At 40.2% G+C, this 14,512-nt stretch overlaps 1 protein-coding gene across 1 annotated transcript in view; it reads right to left on the reverse strand.

Moving 5' to 3' along the window:
• Positions 1-14,512, reverse strand: part of MCCC2 (methylcrotonyl-CoA carboxylase subunit 2) — a 101,004-nt gene that overhangs the window by 5,420 nt on the left and 81,072 nt on the right. Inside the window, 6 exon segments of the mRNA XM_077818013.1 lie at positions 2,593-2,678; positions 11,812-11,926; positions 12,799-12,839; positions 12,841-12,924; positions 12,926-12,957; positions 13,187-13,254. Coding sequence (XP_077674139.1) covers positions 2,593-2,678; positions 11,812-11,926; positions 12,799-12,839; positions 12,841-12,924; positions 12,926-12,957; positions 13,187-13,254 — 426 coding nt within the window.

Below are 14,512 nucleotides of genomic sequence, written 5' to 3' on the forward strand. Positions count from 1 at the left end.
AAAAAAAAAAGGGACAAATTAACAAAATCAAAGAGTTCATTTTCTCCTCCAGCAAATTAAGGATTTGGTCTAAATACAGACACCCTAACTGTAATTTTTAATGTAATTAGTTCAGTGAAAAATTCTTCTGTTTACAATCCAATCATAAAAAAATTAAAATCCTTACTATAATTTTTCTCTCTTCCTGAGGGATAAATCTGAGGCTTTGTAAGAGTGATATGGGGCAGATCCTCAATTGGTACAAACCAAATTAGCTCTATTGACTTTAATGGAGCCACACTGATTTACACCAGCTGAGGACCTGGTCCACAGTCTCTATCTATACTCAGAGCAAATCTTATAAAGCTTCAATTGGCTAACAAATAGATGAAGTGTGCAAGTCATCATGTCACCAATCAATAAAAGTTAGTAATAGTTTATGACTTCATAAATAATGCACTAACCTGAGAGTAAAAAAAACAAACAAAACAGATTGCTTTGTGTCTACATAATTACTAGGAGTTGACATATGCATAGAGACTGCTTAAATATAGGAGCTTATTGCTTACAAACACCTGTTAACATACTTTTATTAAAATGGTTAAATTAATCACATTTACAATTGTAACAACGCAAATTTACCCCTACTGACAGTGTGTGTCTGGAATTAAATAATTCTAAGCATACTCAGGGGATTTACCAAAAGAGAAACTTCTTGCTAACTTTTAGCATAGTCTATGTCTTTATTCAAAGGTATTCATTTATTTACTACCATAAGCAAAAGATGAAAGTAAATACAATGCTTGGGATCGCTGCCATTAAAAATAATTTATATAGTGGACAACAGTTCACTTAAGGTAGGGTGTAAAAATCACTGGTGAGAAAAGGGTAGGAGCAAGTTACTTGAGTTTTAAGGAGAGATTTGAAGGAAGACACCAGGAGTCACAATATAGTCCCACTACAGCTAGCTAATCAGAACTTGTAAAACTTAAGGCACAGATAATTAGATCTTGGAATAACACTTGTTTTTAACTGTGGTGCAATTCTTTTTATAAACTGTGTACATTGCCATTAGTGAAATTGAGAACAAGGAGAAGCAGGCAGCATGATGAGAGATAAGGCAAGCTGAGGAAGAGACAACAACGGTACCATATGGCAAAAGAGAGAAGGGTGTAGGGCATGGTTAGGAATAGTGGTAATAGAAACAGAGGCCTGGTCTACACTTAAAAATTAGATTGACCTAGCTAATCACTCACGACTGTGAAAAATGTTGTGTCCTCTGTGACATATTTGGTCTGCCTAACACCCAGTCTTCCGTTGACTTAGCTACCGCCTCTCGGAGGAGGAGATTACCTATAGTGACGCAAAAATAACCCTACATCACTGGAGCAAGTGCCTACACTGTGGTGTTACAACAGCAAAGCTGCAACGCCATAGCTGTGCCACTGCAGGACTGTAGTGTAGATACGGCCAGAGATATAAGGAAAAATGATATAGTATTTTGTAAGTAAAGACAAAGACCGTGAATTTGATAGCATAAGGGTAAGGAACCCTTTAGAAGGATTCAGAGGGGGACTGATGTGATCAGAAGATGATTTTCCTGTCAGCATTTTGAACAGACCTAAGCGATGAGAGGCATGGGAGGGCGACGAAAATGATTTACAATAATAAATGCAACAGAAGATCAACACATGCACAAAATTTTAGTGGTGGCATCAGTGAAGAATTTGGTAACATCAAAAAAGTAGTATCAGTCATTATCAAGAAGTTAAATATGGGGTTAGAAGTGGAGAGAAGTGTCAAAAATTTCACAAGGCTGCTGTATATATGCTCACTATAAAAGGAAAAGAGAACACATTATTTACATTTTAATGGTATGTGCCCTCCTCCAGAATAGCGTGCCCATTACTTGATCACCTCACCTCAAGAAAGCTATAAAAAGAAATTAAAAAGAACCGAAGAAGGAGGACAAATAGTAAAACGCTGAGGTTTACATGAAAAGGAAGGTTGCAAAGACTATGATAATTTAGCCTGTGACGGCACTTGACTTAAAAGGGATTTAACTGAGGTATTCAAAATATATAAGCCCAACCTTTATAACCTTTTGAAAAAGGAAGCATATTTAGAATTAATAAAGCAATCTCCCTTTACCCAGTGCACAAATAACCCGTGGAAGATCAGATATATACAAATACAAAATTGGACACTTATTAAAAAAAGTGGGTAAGTTTATCATCCTTGATGTTTGTAGTTCGACAAGCTACAACGATATGAGAAATCAAATGTCATGCTTCATAGGGTCCTATGACCATCTGTAGGAATCTGTAAACAATCTCCCTCTCCACCACATCCCTACATACATAGTGGTACACAACTAACTTGCTGCATTCTGGAAACCTTCCTTTAAAGCATCAGGTACTGCCCGCTGTCAGAGACAAGATAGATGGAAGCATGGTTTGGATTGCATAGTACCTGTGGACACTAAACAAAACCCTTGTTCCAGATTGTTTTAAACTGTGTGTAACTGGTCCGTTGTTCAGCATTAAGATCTAAAAGGTGTTAACACATTCTGGTTATATCATCGCATTCTGGGAATAGACATTTATATGTTACCTTGCACTGGAATAATAAGGGTTTCCCTCCTCTTCAAACCTCCTAATGATTGGCTCCTTCAAAGCTGCTTCATCTGCCTCAGATAACTGTAAGGAATAAAGCGAGTAACTGAACACTGTCTGTACAAGAAATTCTTCAGAATACCTACTTACACAATGACATCAGATCCCCATCTCAAACAACAGCCAAGAAGTGACTTGCTAAACTATCTCCAGAGACAAGGTGTGTGAGGTAATATCTTTTATTGGACCAACTACTGTTGGTGAGAGAGACCAGCTTTCGAGCCACACACAGCAATTCAAATCTGGGAAAGTTACTCAGAGCATCACAGTTAAATGCAAGATGGAACAGATTTTTTAGTATAAGTAATTAGCACATACAAAAATAGGGGGTTAGTGGGTTACAGATTGTTGTAGTAATCCACAAATCCAGTGTCTCTGTTCAGTCCATGATTTTTAGTGTCTAGCAGAGTTATGAATTTAAGCTCCCAGGCTCATCTTTTGAAAGTGTTGTGCAGGTTCCCTTTGAGGATGAGGATGGATAGTAAGAGAGAGTGATCACTTTGTGAAAAAAGTGTTCACCCACAGGTGATAGGGTGTTTTTGCTTTTGATCATTTTCCTGTGTAAGTTCATTAGAGAGCATAGTGATTGACTCATTTAACCACAGAGTTGATATTGGGGTAATTACACATGTTGTAATTGGCATGTATAGGATCCATGGATCTTGAAAGCTGTGTTGGAGGAGGTGCTGATCATTGTAGCAGTGGCAATATGTCTACAGGTTTTGCATCTGTTGTTCTGGCAGGGTCTGATGCCGCTTTGAGTTGGTGTGTCCTAGTCTGTGGGGAGCTTGCATCTGATTATGAGCTTGGAGAAGTTGGGGGGCTGTTTGAAGGCCAGAAGTGGGGGTTCAGGAAAGATTTCTTTCAGGATGTGGTTCCCACTGAGTACGGGTTGTAGTTGTTTGAGGATACCCATATGAGTTCCAGTATGGGGTGGGAGGTGACAACTATGGGTATGAGGTTGGAAGGAGTTTTATTTCGGTATTGAAGCAGGTTCTCCCGAGGTATTTGGGTGGCCCATTCCATAATGTAATCTACTTTTCTGGTGGAGTGTCCTTGTTTGGTGAAGGCCATTTTAAATGTGTTAAGGTGTATATCCCAGATTTTCTCCTCGGAGAAAGTGGTATTCTGTGGTATCTGAGTGCCTGGCTGCAGAGAACAGATTTCTTGGTGTGTTTGGGGTGGTTACTAGATATCTGAAATTAGATGTGGTGATCTGTGGGTTTCTTGTATATGGTTGCCTGTAGAGTTCCATTGCTGAAGCTGATTGTGGTTTCCAGAAAGTTTATACTAGTGTGGGAGCATCCCAGAGAGTTTAATGGACGGGTGGTGGTTGATGAAGTTATGGTGGAAATCTATGACAGAGTTTAAACATCTGGTCAGAGGATGAAAATATCATTTTTGTATCTCAGGTATATCATTGGTTTCATGGTGCATTTGTCCAGAAATTCTTCTTCAAGGTGGCCCATGAAGAGGTTGGGATATTGGAAAGCCATCCTCGTACCCATGGCTGTTCCCATGGTTTGGAGAAAGTGTTTGCTGTTGAACGTAAAATTGTTATGGGTGAGGATGAAATGGATGAGTTTGGATATGTGCTTGGGGTGGATATCTGAGGGTTGTCCATTGTCTTGTAAATATTTCAGGCAGGCAGCTATACCATCATTCTGAGGGATGTTGGTGTACAGGGAAGTGACATCCACGGTGGAAAGGATGATGTTCTGAGGGAGGTTGCTAATGTTGTGGAGTTTGTGGAGGAAGTCAGTTGTGTCCTGGAGGAAGCTGGCCCTTTGTGTGGAGATTAGTTTGAGGATGGTTTAAGAGAGTCCCAATATTCCTTCGGTAAGAATGCCATGGCCAGATAGGATGAGTCTGCCTGGGTTCCCTGGTCTGTGTATCTTGGGAAGCATGTAGAAGGTTCATGGGGTAGGTTCATGGGTGACAAGTTAACAGAGTTTCTCCTGAAGTTGTTTGGGGAAGGATTTGATGATATCCTTAAGTTGCTGGGTAATTTGTGGTGTGGGGTCTTCTCTGAGTTCTTTATAGTACGTGATTTCAGATAGTTGTCAGTCGGCCTCATTAATGCAGCATCATGGTTGAGGACTACAATGGCATCCCCTTTGTCTGCTGGTTTGATCACTATCTGGTAGTTAGATTTCAGGGATTGAATGGCTATCCTCTCGGCAGTGGAAAGATTATGTTTGTTAAAGATTTCACAGTCAATTTTTTTCCCTGAAGCAATTAATGCAGTGATCAAGAGCGTGGTTTCATCCGCTCTGTGGTGTCCAGTCATTTAATTCCTTTTTCTTATGATTGTCGGAAGGGATATGGTAATTGTGAGTGGTGTCATCACTGTTGTGAAAGAATTCTTTGAGGCAGAGACAACGGAAGAATTCTTCTAGTTGTCCACATATTAGTATGATATCAGGTTCTGTAGTTGGGCAGAAGTTCAGTCCCTTAGACAGTACAGATAATTCAACTCCAGTTAATGGTAGTCTTGATAAAGTGATGAAGTTTGGTTGTCGTGTAGTGTCCATGTGTTGGGTATGGTGCCATGGTTTCTCCCAGAAGTGGTGTTCTGTGGGTTGTAGAGTAGTTGCAATTGGTTCCACTATTTATTTTTGTGTTGGATGGCTGTCACTGGGAGGTGAGGCAGTGGGGTGGGGTGGGGTGAGGTCATAGTTGTTCTGGATTTCTTGTATGATTTCCAGGTAACAGTCTTGGATTTTTTTCCTCAAGTGTGTCTTATGACTGTAGAGGTGTTAACAGGCCACTCTACCTTGAACAGCCCCTTAGAATATACGGTAACTACTTACGCTAAAGAATCTGTTCCACCTTTCATGTAGCTGTGATGTTCATACCTTTCCCAGACCTGAAGAAGAGCTGTGTGTAGGAACATAAGAACAGCCATACTGTATCAGACCAAAGGTCCATCTAGCCCAGTATCCTGTCTTCCAACAGTGGCCAATGCCAGGTGCCCCAGAGGGAACGAACAGAACAGGTAATCATCAAGTGTTCCATCCCCTATTGCCCATTCCCAGCTTCTTGTAAACAGAGGTTATGGACACCATCCTTGCCAATAGCCATTGATGGACCTGCCCTCCATGAACTTGTCAAGTTCTTTTCTGAACCCTGTTATAATCTTGGCCTTCACAACATCCTCTGGCAAGGCATTCCACAGATTGACTGTGCATTGTGTGAAAAAAATACTTCCTTTTGTTTGTTTTAAACCTGCTGCCTATTAATTTCATTTGGTGACCCCTAGTTCTTGTGTTATGAGAAGGAGTAAATAACACTTCCTTATTTACTTTCTCCACACCAGTCATGATTTTATAGACCTCTATCATATCCCCCCCTAAGTGTGGCTCAAAAGCTTGTCGCTCTCACCAACAGAAGTTGATTCAATAAAAAACATTACCTCACCCACCTTGTCTCTCTAATATTCTAGGACCATCACGGCTAGAATTACACTGCATAAACCATCTCCAGGCATTTTTCACCCTGCTCCACCCACAATTCTCACTTTAGCGAATCAAGTGACATGCATTAAAATTAAAATAGGCACCCTGACAATTTTGCGATACAAAAGGGTAAAACAACTCTATCCTAATGCATGTCAAAAATTTCTAATAAAATCTCCATTTTCAGTTGCTTATTAGTCATGTATTTAAGAGTTTTTAAGTGCTGTAATTTGAGATTCGCTATTTTAAAATTATTGAGGCCATATTTTAAATTATAAAAATAGTAAAATAAACCAGGTTTTGGACTTCTCTTTCAGCTGAGATTTTGCTTTAAGCCACCTTTGCACCCTCATAACCTTGGGCTGCTCCAGACATAATGTAATTTAAACAGCCCTGGGAACCTAAATTATGGCAGCCTCCCATACTACAGCCCCAATACACCCCTGTTATCCCAGTATGCCACCTACACCAGAGCTTGTGAGGGGATGCTTGGCAGGCAGCCCTACAGCTGTCATCTGCAGTGCTTGTAGTGGGGAAATCCTCCCTCAGCAAATCCAGGTCTTTTAGAGCCCCAGTCTGTCACTGCAGACCTTTCACTTGGTCTAAAGGGACTAGAACAGAAGGAGGATCTCACTCCCACCCCCTTTTTTAAGCTTTCATTAAATATAAATATCAGGCTAAATTCTCAGCTGTCACAAATTGGTGTTGCTCCCTCAACTTCCGTTAATGGGACTATTCCTATGTTTAAAGTTAAGCATGTTTTTAAGTTCTTTGTTGGATCAGTTGAGAATCTGGAACAATGTTATTTTAAAAAAATGAAACAAATTTTGTAAGCCATTACTTTGAAAAGTAAACAAAACACATCAGGCTTATGTTAATATTTTGACCATTTATTTATTTTCATATATATATATATATATATATATATATTTGCTTCTGCCAATACATAATACTTTATTTCTCTTGAGCCCAACACTGCTGGAGTTCACCATCTGTGAAATTAAGGGTAAGGATGAACCTAGCCACTTCCAGAAAGACCTTAAGATGCACTTCTTTGGCCAGATGTTCCCAAATGATTGAGATCCTGATCCAAAAAAGCACTTACACATTTGGTTAACTTTAAGCATGTGAGCAGTCCCATTGAAGTCAATGGTCCAGATTCCCTGCTGGCCTGAGCCTCGTGTAATCTTTTACACCAATGAAACTCAAGCACATACTCAAGTGCTTTGCTGAACAGAGATGCCTGTCCTGGTTTCCTAGCTGACTGATATAATACAGGGGAAAATGATTTTTGATCTCTTACTGTCATCCTGACATTCTTAATTTAAGCCTTGTAAGGCAACTACAGTATTTGGCATCAAATAAATGCTAATCATAGAATCATAGAATATCAGCGTTGGAAGGGACCTCAGGAGGTCACCTAGTCCAACCCCCTGCTCAAAGCAGGACCAATCCCCAATTAAATCATCCCAGCCAAGACCTTAAAAACTTCTAAGGAAGGAGATTCTACCACCTCCCTAGGTAACGCATTCCAGTGTTTCACCACCCTCCTAGTGAAAAAGTTTTTCCTAATATCCAACCTAAACCTCCCCCACTGCAACTTGAGACCATTACTCCTTGTCCTGTCCTCTTCTACCACTGAGAATAGTCTAGAACCATCCTCTCTGGAACCACCTCTCAGGTAGTTGAAAGCAGCTATCAAATCCCCCCTCATTCTTCTCTTCTGCAGACTAAACAATCCCAGTTCCCTCAGCCTCTCCTCATAAGTCATGTGTTCCAGACCCCTAATCATTTTTGTTGCCCTTCACTGGACTCTCTCCAATTTATCCACATCCTTCTTGTAGTGTGGGGCCCAAAACTGGACACAGTACTCCAGATGAGGCCTCACCAATGTCGAATAGAGGGGGACGATCACGTCCCTCGATCTGCTCGCTATGCCCCTACTTATACATCCCAAAATGCCATTGGCCTTCTTGGCAACAAGGGCACACTGCTGACTCATATCCAGCTTCTCGTCCACTGTCACCCCTAGGTCCTTTTCCGCAGAACTGCTGCTGAGCCATTCGGTCCCTAGTCTGTAGCCTGTGCATTGGGTTCTTCCGTCCTAAGTGCAGGACCCTGCACCTTATCCTTATTGAACCTCATCAGATTTCTTTTGGCCCAATCCTCCAATTTGTCTAGGTCCCTCTGTATCCTATCCCTGCCCTTCAGCATATCTACCACTCCTCCCAGTTTAGTATCATCTGCAAATTTGCTGAGAGTGCAATCCACACCATCCTCCAGATCATTTATGAAGATATTGAACAAAACCGGCCCCAGGACCAACCGCTGGGGCACTCCACTTGACACCGGCTGCCAACTAGACATGGAGCCATTGATCACTACCCGTTGAGCCCGACAATCTAGCCAACTTTCTACCCACCTTATAGTGCATTCATCCAGCCCATACTTCTTTAACTTGCTGACAAGAATACTGCAATAATAAATACAAAGTTCTGGCTTTCCTTAATTATAACCACAAAAACATGAAATGACACTTATATCATGTCTCATTTGAGGTTCTTAAAACATTTTACAAACTAACTGTAATTCAGTATCAAAACTTCTCTTCACGGTAATATCTCAATTCTACAGATTGGGGAAAATGAGGCAGAGAGACGGAAGGGTAAATTTTACTCTACCCATATAGAGCCCAAGTATTCAGGCAATACGCAATCGGAATGCTAAGCAGATGGGGGAGATAAAATCCAAAAATGTCATTATCCTGATTGTTATTCACAATAAAAAACTCTTGAGTACGATATATTACAATAAAAACACTTTAATGCGAAGTATTAGTTTAATAGATAAAAAGGAAAACTTTCATAGCCAGTGACAATGTCCATTTTCTGCTTCATTATTAATATCTATTTTCTACATTTGACTCCAATATTCTGTAATACACTGAAACAGATCATTTCACATGTAAGGATGTATTCAGTTTCCATGGCAACTATAGGTATCTACCATTTCGTGTTAGTGATCAAGATGCCCTGACATAAGCATAAGAAATATAATATAAAAACAGTCACAAGTGATGTTTTCCAATTCCTTTGCCTATTCGTTAAATCAAAACAATTGCAGGCTTATTTAAATACCACAAATTTCAAATGAAAATGGTGAAATCAAAGTCACTGCAAACGTAATTGGAAAAAGACACTTTATGCTTTCAGATATTCCTCTTTTATCTCCCCCATAGGGGAATCTCCAAATGCTAAGCTGAGGCAGGGCTGAGGATCCGGCCCTAGGGCCCAAAGAGAGAGAAAACCTGGGGAAAAAATTTTTTTTAAGTAATTGTCTCCTAAGCTAGTGGAAACAGGGCAAGTCACTTGCTACAGGAAAGATGCAAGCACTAGCATTTCATGAACACCCCCTGCTAGTCACACCACTGAGCAGCATTAACAGAAGCCTTAAACTGTTAAGTGTCAGATTCATAGACTCCAAAGCCAGACAGGACCATTGTGATAATCTTGTCTGACTTCCTGTATAAATCAGGCCATAGAACTTCCGCAAAATAATCCCTGGAGCAGATCTTTTAGAAAAACATCCAATCTTGATTTAAAAATTATCAGTGATGGAAAACCCACCATAACCCTTGGTAAATTGTTCCAATGGTTAATTACCTTCACTGTTAAAAATGCACACCTTCTACCCAATCTGAATTTGTATAGCTTCAATTTTCAGCCATTAGATCGTATTCTACCTTTCTCTGCTAGATTGAAAAGCCCATTATTAAATATTTGTTCCCTATGTAGGTACTTATGAACTGATCAAGTTACTCCTTAACATTCTTTGTAAAACTAGATAGACTCAAAGAGCTCAGTCTATCACCATAACCATGTTTTCTAATCCTTTAATCATTCTTATGACTCATCTCTTTTCCCGCTCCAGTTTAAGAACTTTCTTGAACTGTGGACACCAGAACTGGACACACAGTATTCCAGCAGTGGTTGGAGCAGTGCTACATGCAAAGATAAAATAAGTTCTCCATCCCTACACAAGAATCCCCCGTTTCTGCATTCCAGGATTGCATTAGCCCTTTTGGCCAAAGCACTGCACTGGGAGTTCATGTTTAGCTCATTATCCACCATGACCCTCAGATTTTTTTTCAGTCACTACTTCCCAGGATAGAGGTCCCCATCCTGTAGCTATGGCCTACATTCTTTGTTACTATATATATATACACATTTACATTTGTTAGGATATAGATATTCAGGCCTGTCTGTAAAGGCCTATACTCGAAGAATTTAGGTATATTCTTATTACTTAGCTAGTTATAGAGGTATAAAAGAAAAGAATCAAAATCACTGTCTGCCGGTGTAAAGGCCTTTTCTCACTGTGACAGTCTGAGGGCCCTGTTCTTAGGCTAAGATTTTTGGCTAAGCAGCAGAGGCAGCCATGAGCTGGGAAGCGAACAGTCACATCTTTACATTCCGAACTAGTCACATTGAAAGAAGGTGCTATTGGGCTGTTAGGGATACAATCCTGTCCTGATAATGCCTATCACCTCTAGAGAAAGGGAAGTGCCTAGAAAATGTAAAAAGGAAACTTAGTTCGATAGCATCCTGTCCTGGCAAGAACTCACTTATCAATAGCTGGGATGTGAAATCCTCATTTCTGTGTTGTTCTATCATTGTAGTCCCCATTTCCCTATTGTTTATCTGGTATAATCTCTGTCTGGTTCTGTAATTGTTTCTGTCTGCTGTATAATTAATTTTGCTGGGTGTAAGCTAATTAAGGTGGTGGGATATAATGGTTGAATAATGATGTTACAATATGTTAGGAATTGGTTAGTTAAATTTCAGTAAAATGATAGGTTAAGGTATAGCTAAGCAGAACTCAAGTTTTACTATATCGTCTGCAGTCAATCAGGAAGTAAGGGGGGGAAATGGGAACAGGGAATGGGGGTGGGGAAACTGGAATCATGTTTTGCTAAAGGGGGGGAATGGGAACAGGGACACAGGTAAGGCTCTGTGGTGTCAGAGCTGGGAAGGGGGACACTAAGGAAGGAAACTGGAATCATACTTGCTGGAAGTTCACCCCAACAAACATCAAATTGTTTGCACCTTTGGACTTTGGGTATTGTTGCTCTCTGTTCATGCGAGAAGGACCAGGGAAGTAAGTGGGTGAAGGAATAAGCCCCTTAACAACATTTACCCACATTATAATGAAGTTGTTTGCTTGAGTCCAGTTTACCAAGCAATCTAAACACTCTGAATCAGAGATCTGTCCTCTTCATTATTTTCCACTCCCCCAATCTTCATGTCATCTGATTTTATGTTTTCTTCCAGGTTATATTACAAAAATGTTAAATAGCGTAGACCAAGAACCAATCCCTGTGGGACCCCACTAGAAACGCACCCACTCAATGACCATTTCCTAATTACAATTACATGTTGAGACCTATCAGTTAGACAGCTTTTAATCCATTTAAATGGGCCCCATGTGAATTTTATATTGTTCTAGTTCTTTAATCAAAATGTTGCGTGATACGCACTCTACCAGGTCAAAGGAAAGGTATTACAACGTAAGCCAGCTACAATGCAAGATTAGATGAGAATTATAGTACTCATAATACAAGGGGTAGACTAAGAGTCTCTACTTTCATTTGGCATTTGCCCGGATCTTATCAGGGGTAAGCAGACAGAGAGTGATAGTACCTCTTTCCCCTCCCTTGCTTTTTGGTCTTTAGCTACTGTGGCCAGAACAGTTGCGGCTTGTTCTCCTCCCATCACTGAGATGCGAGCATTTGGCCACATATAAAGAAATCTTGGACTGAAAAATACAACATTAAACAAACTTAAAACAAAACACAAAGATCAGCTTTTTACCAGAGAATTAAAAAAATACACTGTTGAGGTGAACAATTCTGTTATTTGTATTGATAGGGTTTATTTTAAAAATGTAAATTAAGCTAGAACAATACTCCATTGTTTGTAACATCATGTTATAGGGTTTGAAAAATATGCTCCATTGTTTCTATTTTAAAGGTTCTAGTATCTACATTTCTTAAACATTTGTCTTCCATCTCCCTCACCCCACAAAAAGCGCCCCCCCCCGAAAAAAGCACACAAGACAGAACAAATAAACCTGTCACATGACTCTTTACTTTAGTTAACAAATGCAGCTTCAACAGAAACAGACACATTGATGTCATCAAAAACACTATTTGAATAGTGTGAACAGAGACTAAAAAACTAACAAAAATTTTGGGTGGATCCTATAAACATTACTCATACAATCAGACACCCTGCATCCAATGGGACTTTCACACAAATAAGCACTACTCGTATGAATAAGGGTTACGGGATCCAGCCCACTATGGTTGCTGTGAAAGGCACAAAAAACAGCAGCCATTTTTCATTTTTTAGCAATGGAGCAATAGTTTTGTTTTCAAGAAGTTAGCTATTTTTCTTCCTGAGAATTTCCTCCACCACAACATTTTAATAATAGTTAAGTTATGAGCCTAACAATCTCCACAAGGTCCTACAGCTATTATTTACTTCTGGTCACACTCACTGTGTGCAAGATGCTTTCTAAACAAAGGCAGCACAATTTCTGCCAGAGTTAAAATTAATTTTGGGGTAATGGGATTTGAAAGGCATATGAAACCTTTACTTCCTATTATAATCAGGAGTGATACTTACCTATATGCCCTTCCACACATACCATAGTTTCCAGCACCATTAGGATCCGCCAATAATTACTGTTATTTTAGGTACACTGGCACAGGCTACTGCAGTTACCATCTTGGCTCCATCCTTTGCTATTCCGTCCAGCTTCATAATCTCTACCAACCATGAAACCTAATACATTTATAAGATGAAACAAGATCTTTCAGTTGCTAAATACTAGCTATACAGCACTCACTCAAACAAAACCATATTATTATAAATCATTGATGGGAACGGGCCTATATGTTCAGACAGGCTGGTTTCTGAGCAACTGAGATACAGATAATATACACATAGATGCTGCTTCCAGGGCCTGACCCTGAATGACCAGCAACAAAGCCTATTAGTCAGGTTTACTCACCTGTGATGTTCTGCAAAAACACAATGGGAATATTTCTTTGGCAACATAATTGTATAAAAATGAGTTCCCTGCAAACAGAGTAAAGGTAAACTGTTAAGAGATGAATGAGTGAAGCAATATCTACAGTCGCTCTGCTTGATGTTATTATCACTCTACTTCCAATGGAAATTTTGCCCATAGGCTTCAAGTGGGAACAAGGGCAGGCCCTGCTTTGTCCCCTTCATCACAGGGGACACACTGGGGGCAGGACCTACTCCTCTTCCCACTAAAGTCAACAGCAAAACTTCCACTGACTTCAATGGAAACAGAAACCTGTAACTAATGCATAGGTTCAAAGATAAAGTAACAAGTAATACTGTATAATGGAAAATAAAAAGATAAAAACCACAGTTATGAGTGAAACCACATTTTTACATTCCTTCCAGTGAAATCTACCCAAATCCTCAGTTCCTTACCTTTCCTAGTTTTCCAAACTACTGCAGTATTCAATGTCTCCATCATTTCCGTGGAGCACAGAGGAAATTCTGTCTTTTTATTCTCCCTCTCCTCATTTCCTAACTAAGGGTGATTTTACCTAGTGAAGAAATGGCAGCAGATTCCTCTGCAATCAGTTACACTCTGGTAATTGCTGCCATTAGAGGTGGGGTTAATTTAAAGAACAGGTGTAGCAAACAAGCAGGTAACAAAATTAAGGCTATGTCTACAGTAGCACTTTTGTCAGTCAGGGGTGTAAAAAGAAACACACCCCAGACGGACATAAGTGCCGGTAATGAACAGTGCTACGTCACAGAGCGGTTGCACAGGAGACTCTTGCTGCGGCACAAGTGCAGCAGTACAACGGTGCCGCTGTAAGGTCTGCAGTGCAGACATAGCCTAAGGCAACAAGAACAATGCTGCTGTATAGAAAGCCATTAACAGGCTGAGGTCACTGCTCCTTGTAGTTCCCACGGAGGCAGACCTGCCTGAGGGAGGACTCCAAGATAACCTCAGCAGCAAGGGCAGTTTGGGGCTGTAGTCAAGAATTTGAAAAACCACTAAACTTTTTCTTAATTTTATTGGCTTTGTCCCTTAACGTTTTGTTTTGCACATTATATCAACTGTGCCTAAACCATCCTTGGCAAACCTACCCGCGGTCACGCAGCCTTTGGGAATTTGTCCATCCCTGTCCACCCCACTCTAGCATTTCCAAAGGCCTGGGTTGTTGCGGGGTGCGTGATGCAGAGTTCAGGTACAAAAACATTTTATTGTATTAATGTTTGGAGGAATCCCATACAATTGATTGAACTTGGAATACTGACCGACTTGGAGAGCAGGTCAAGAGGACAA

Source organism: Eretmochelys imbricata, chromosome 5 (assembly GCF_965152235.1).
Source record: "Eretmochelys imbricata isolate rEreImb1 chromosome 5, rEreImb1.hap1, whole genome shotgun sequence".
Classification (NCBI taxonomy): domain Eukaryota; kingdom Metazoa; phylum Chordata; order Testudines; family Cheloniidae; genus Eretmochelys; species Eretmochelys imbricata.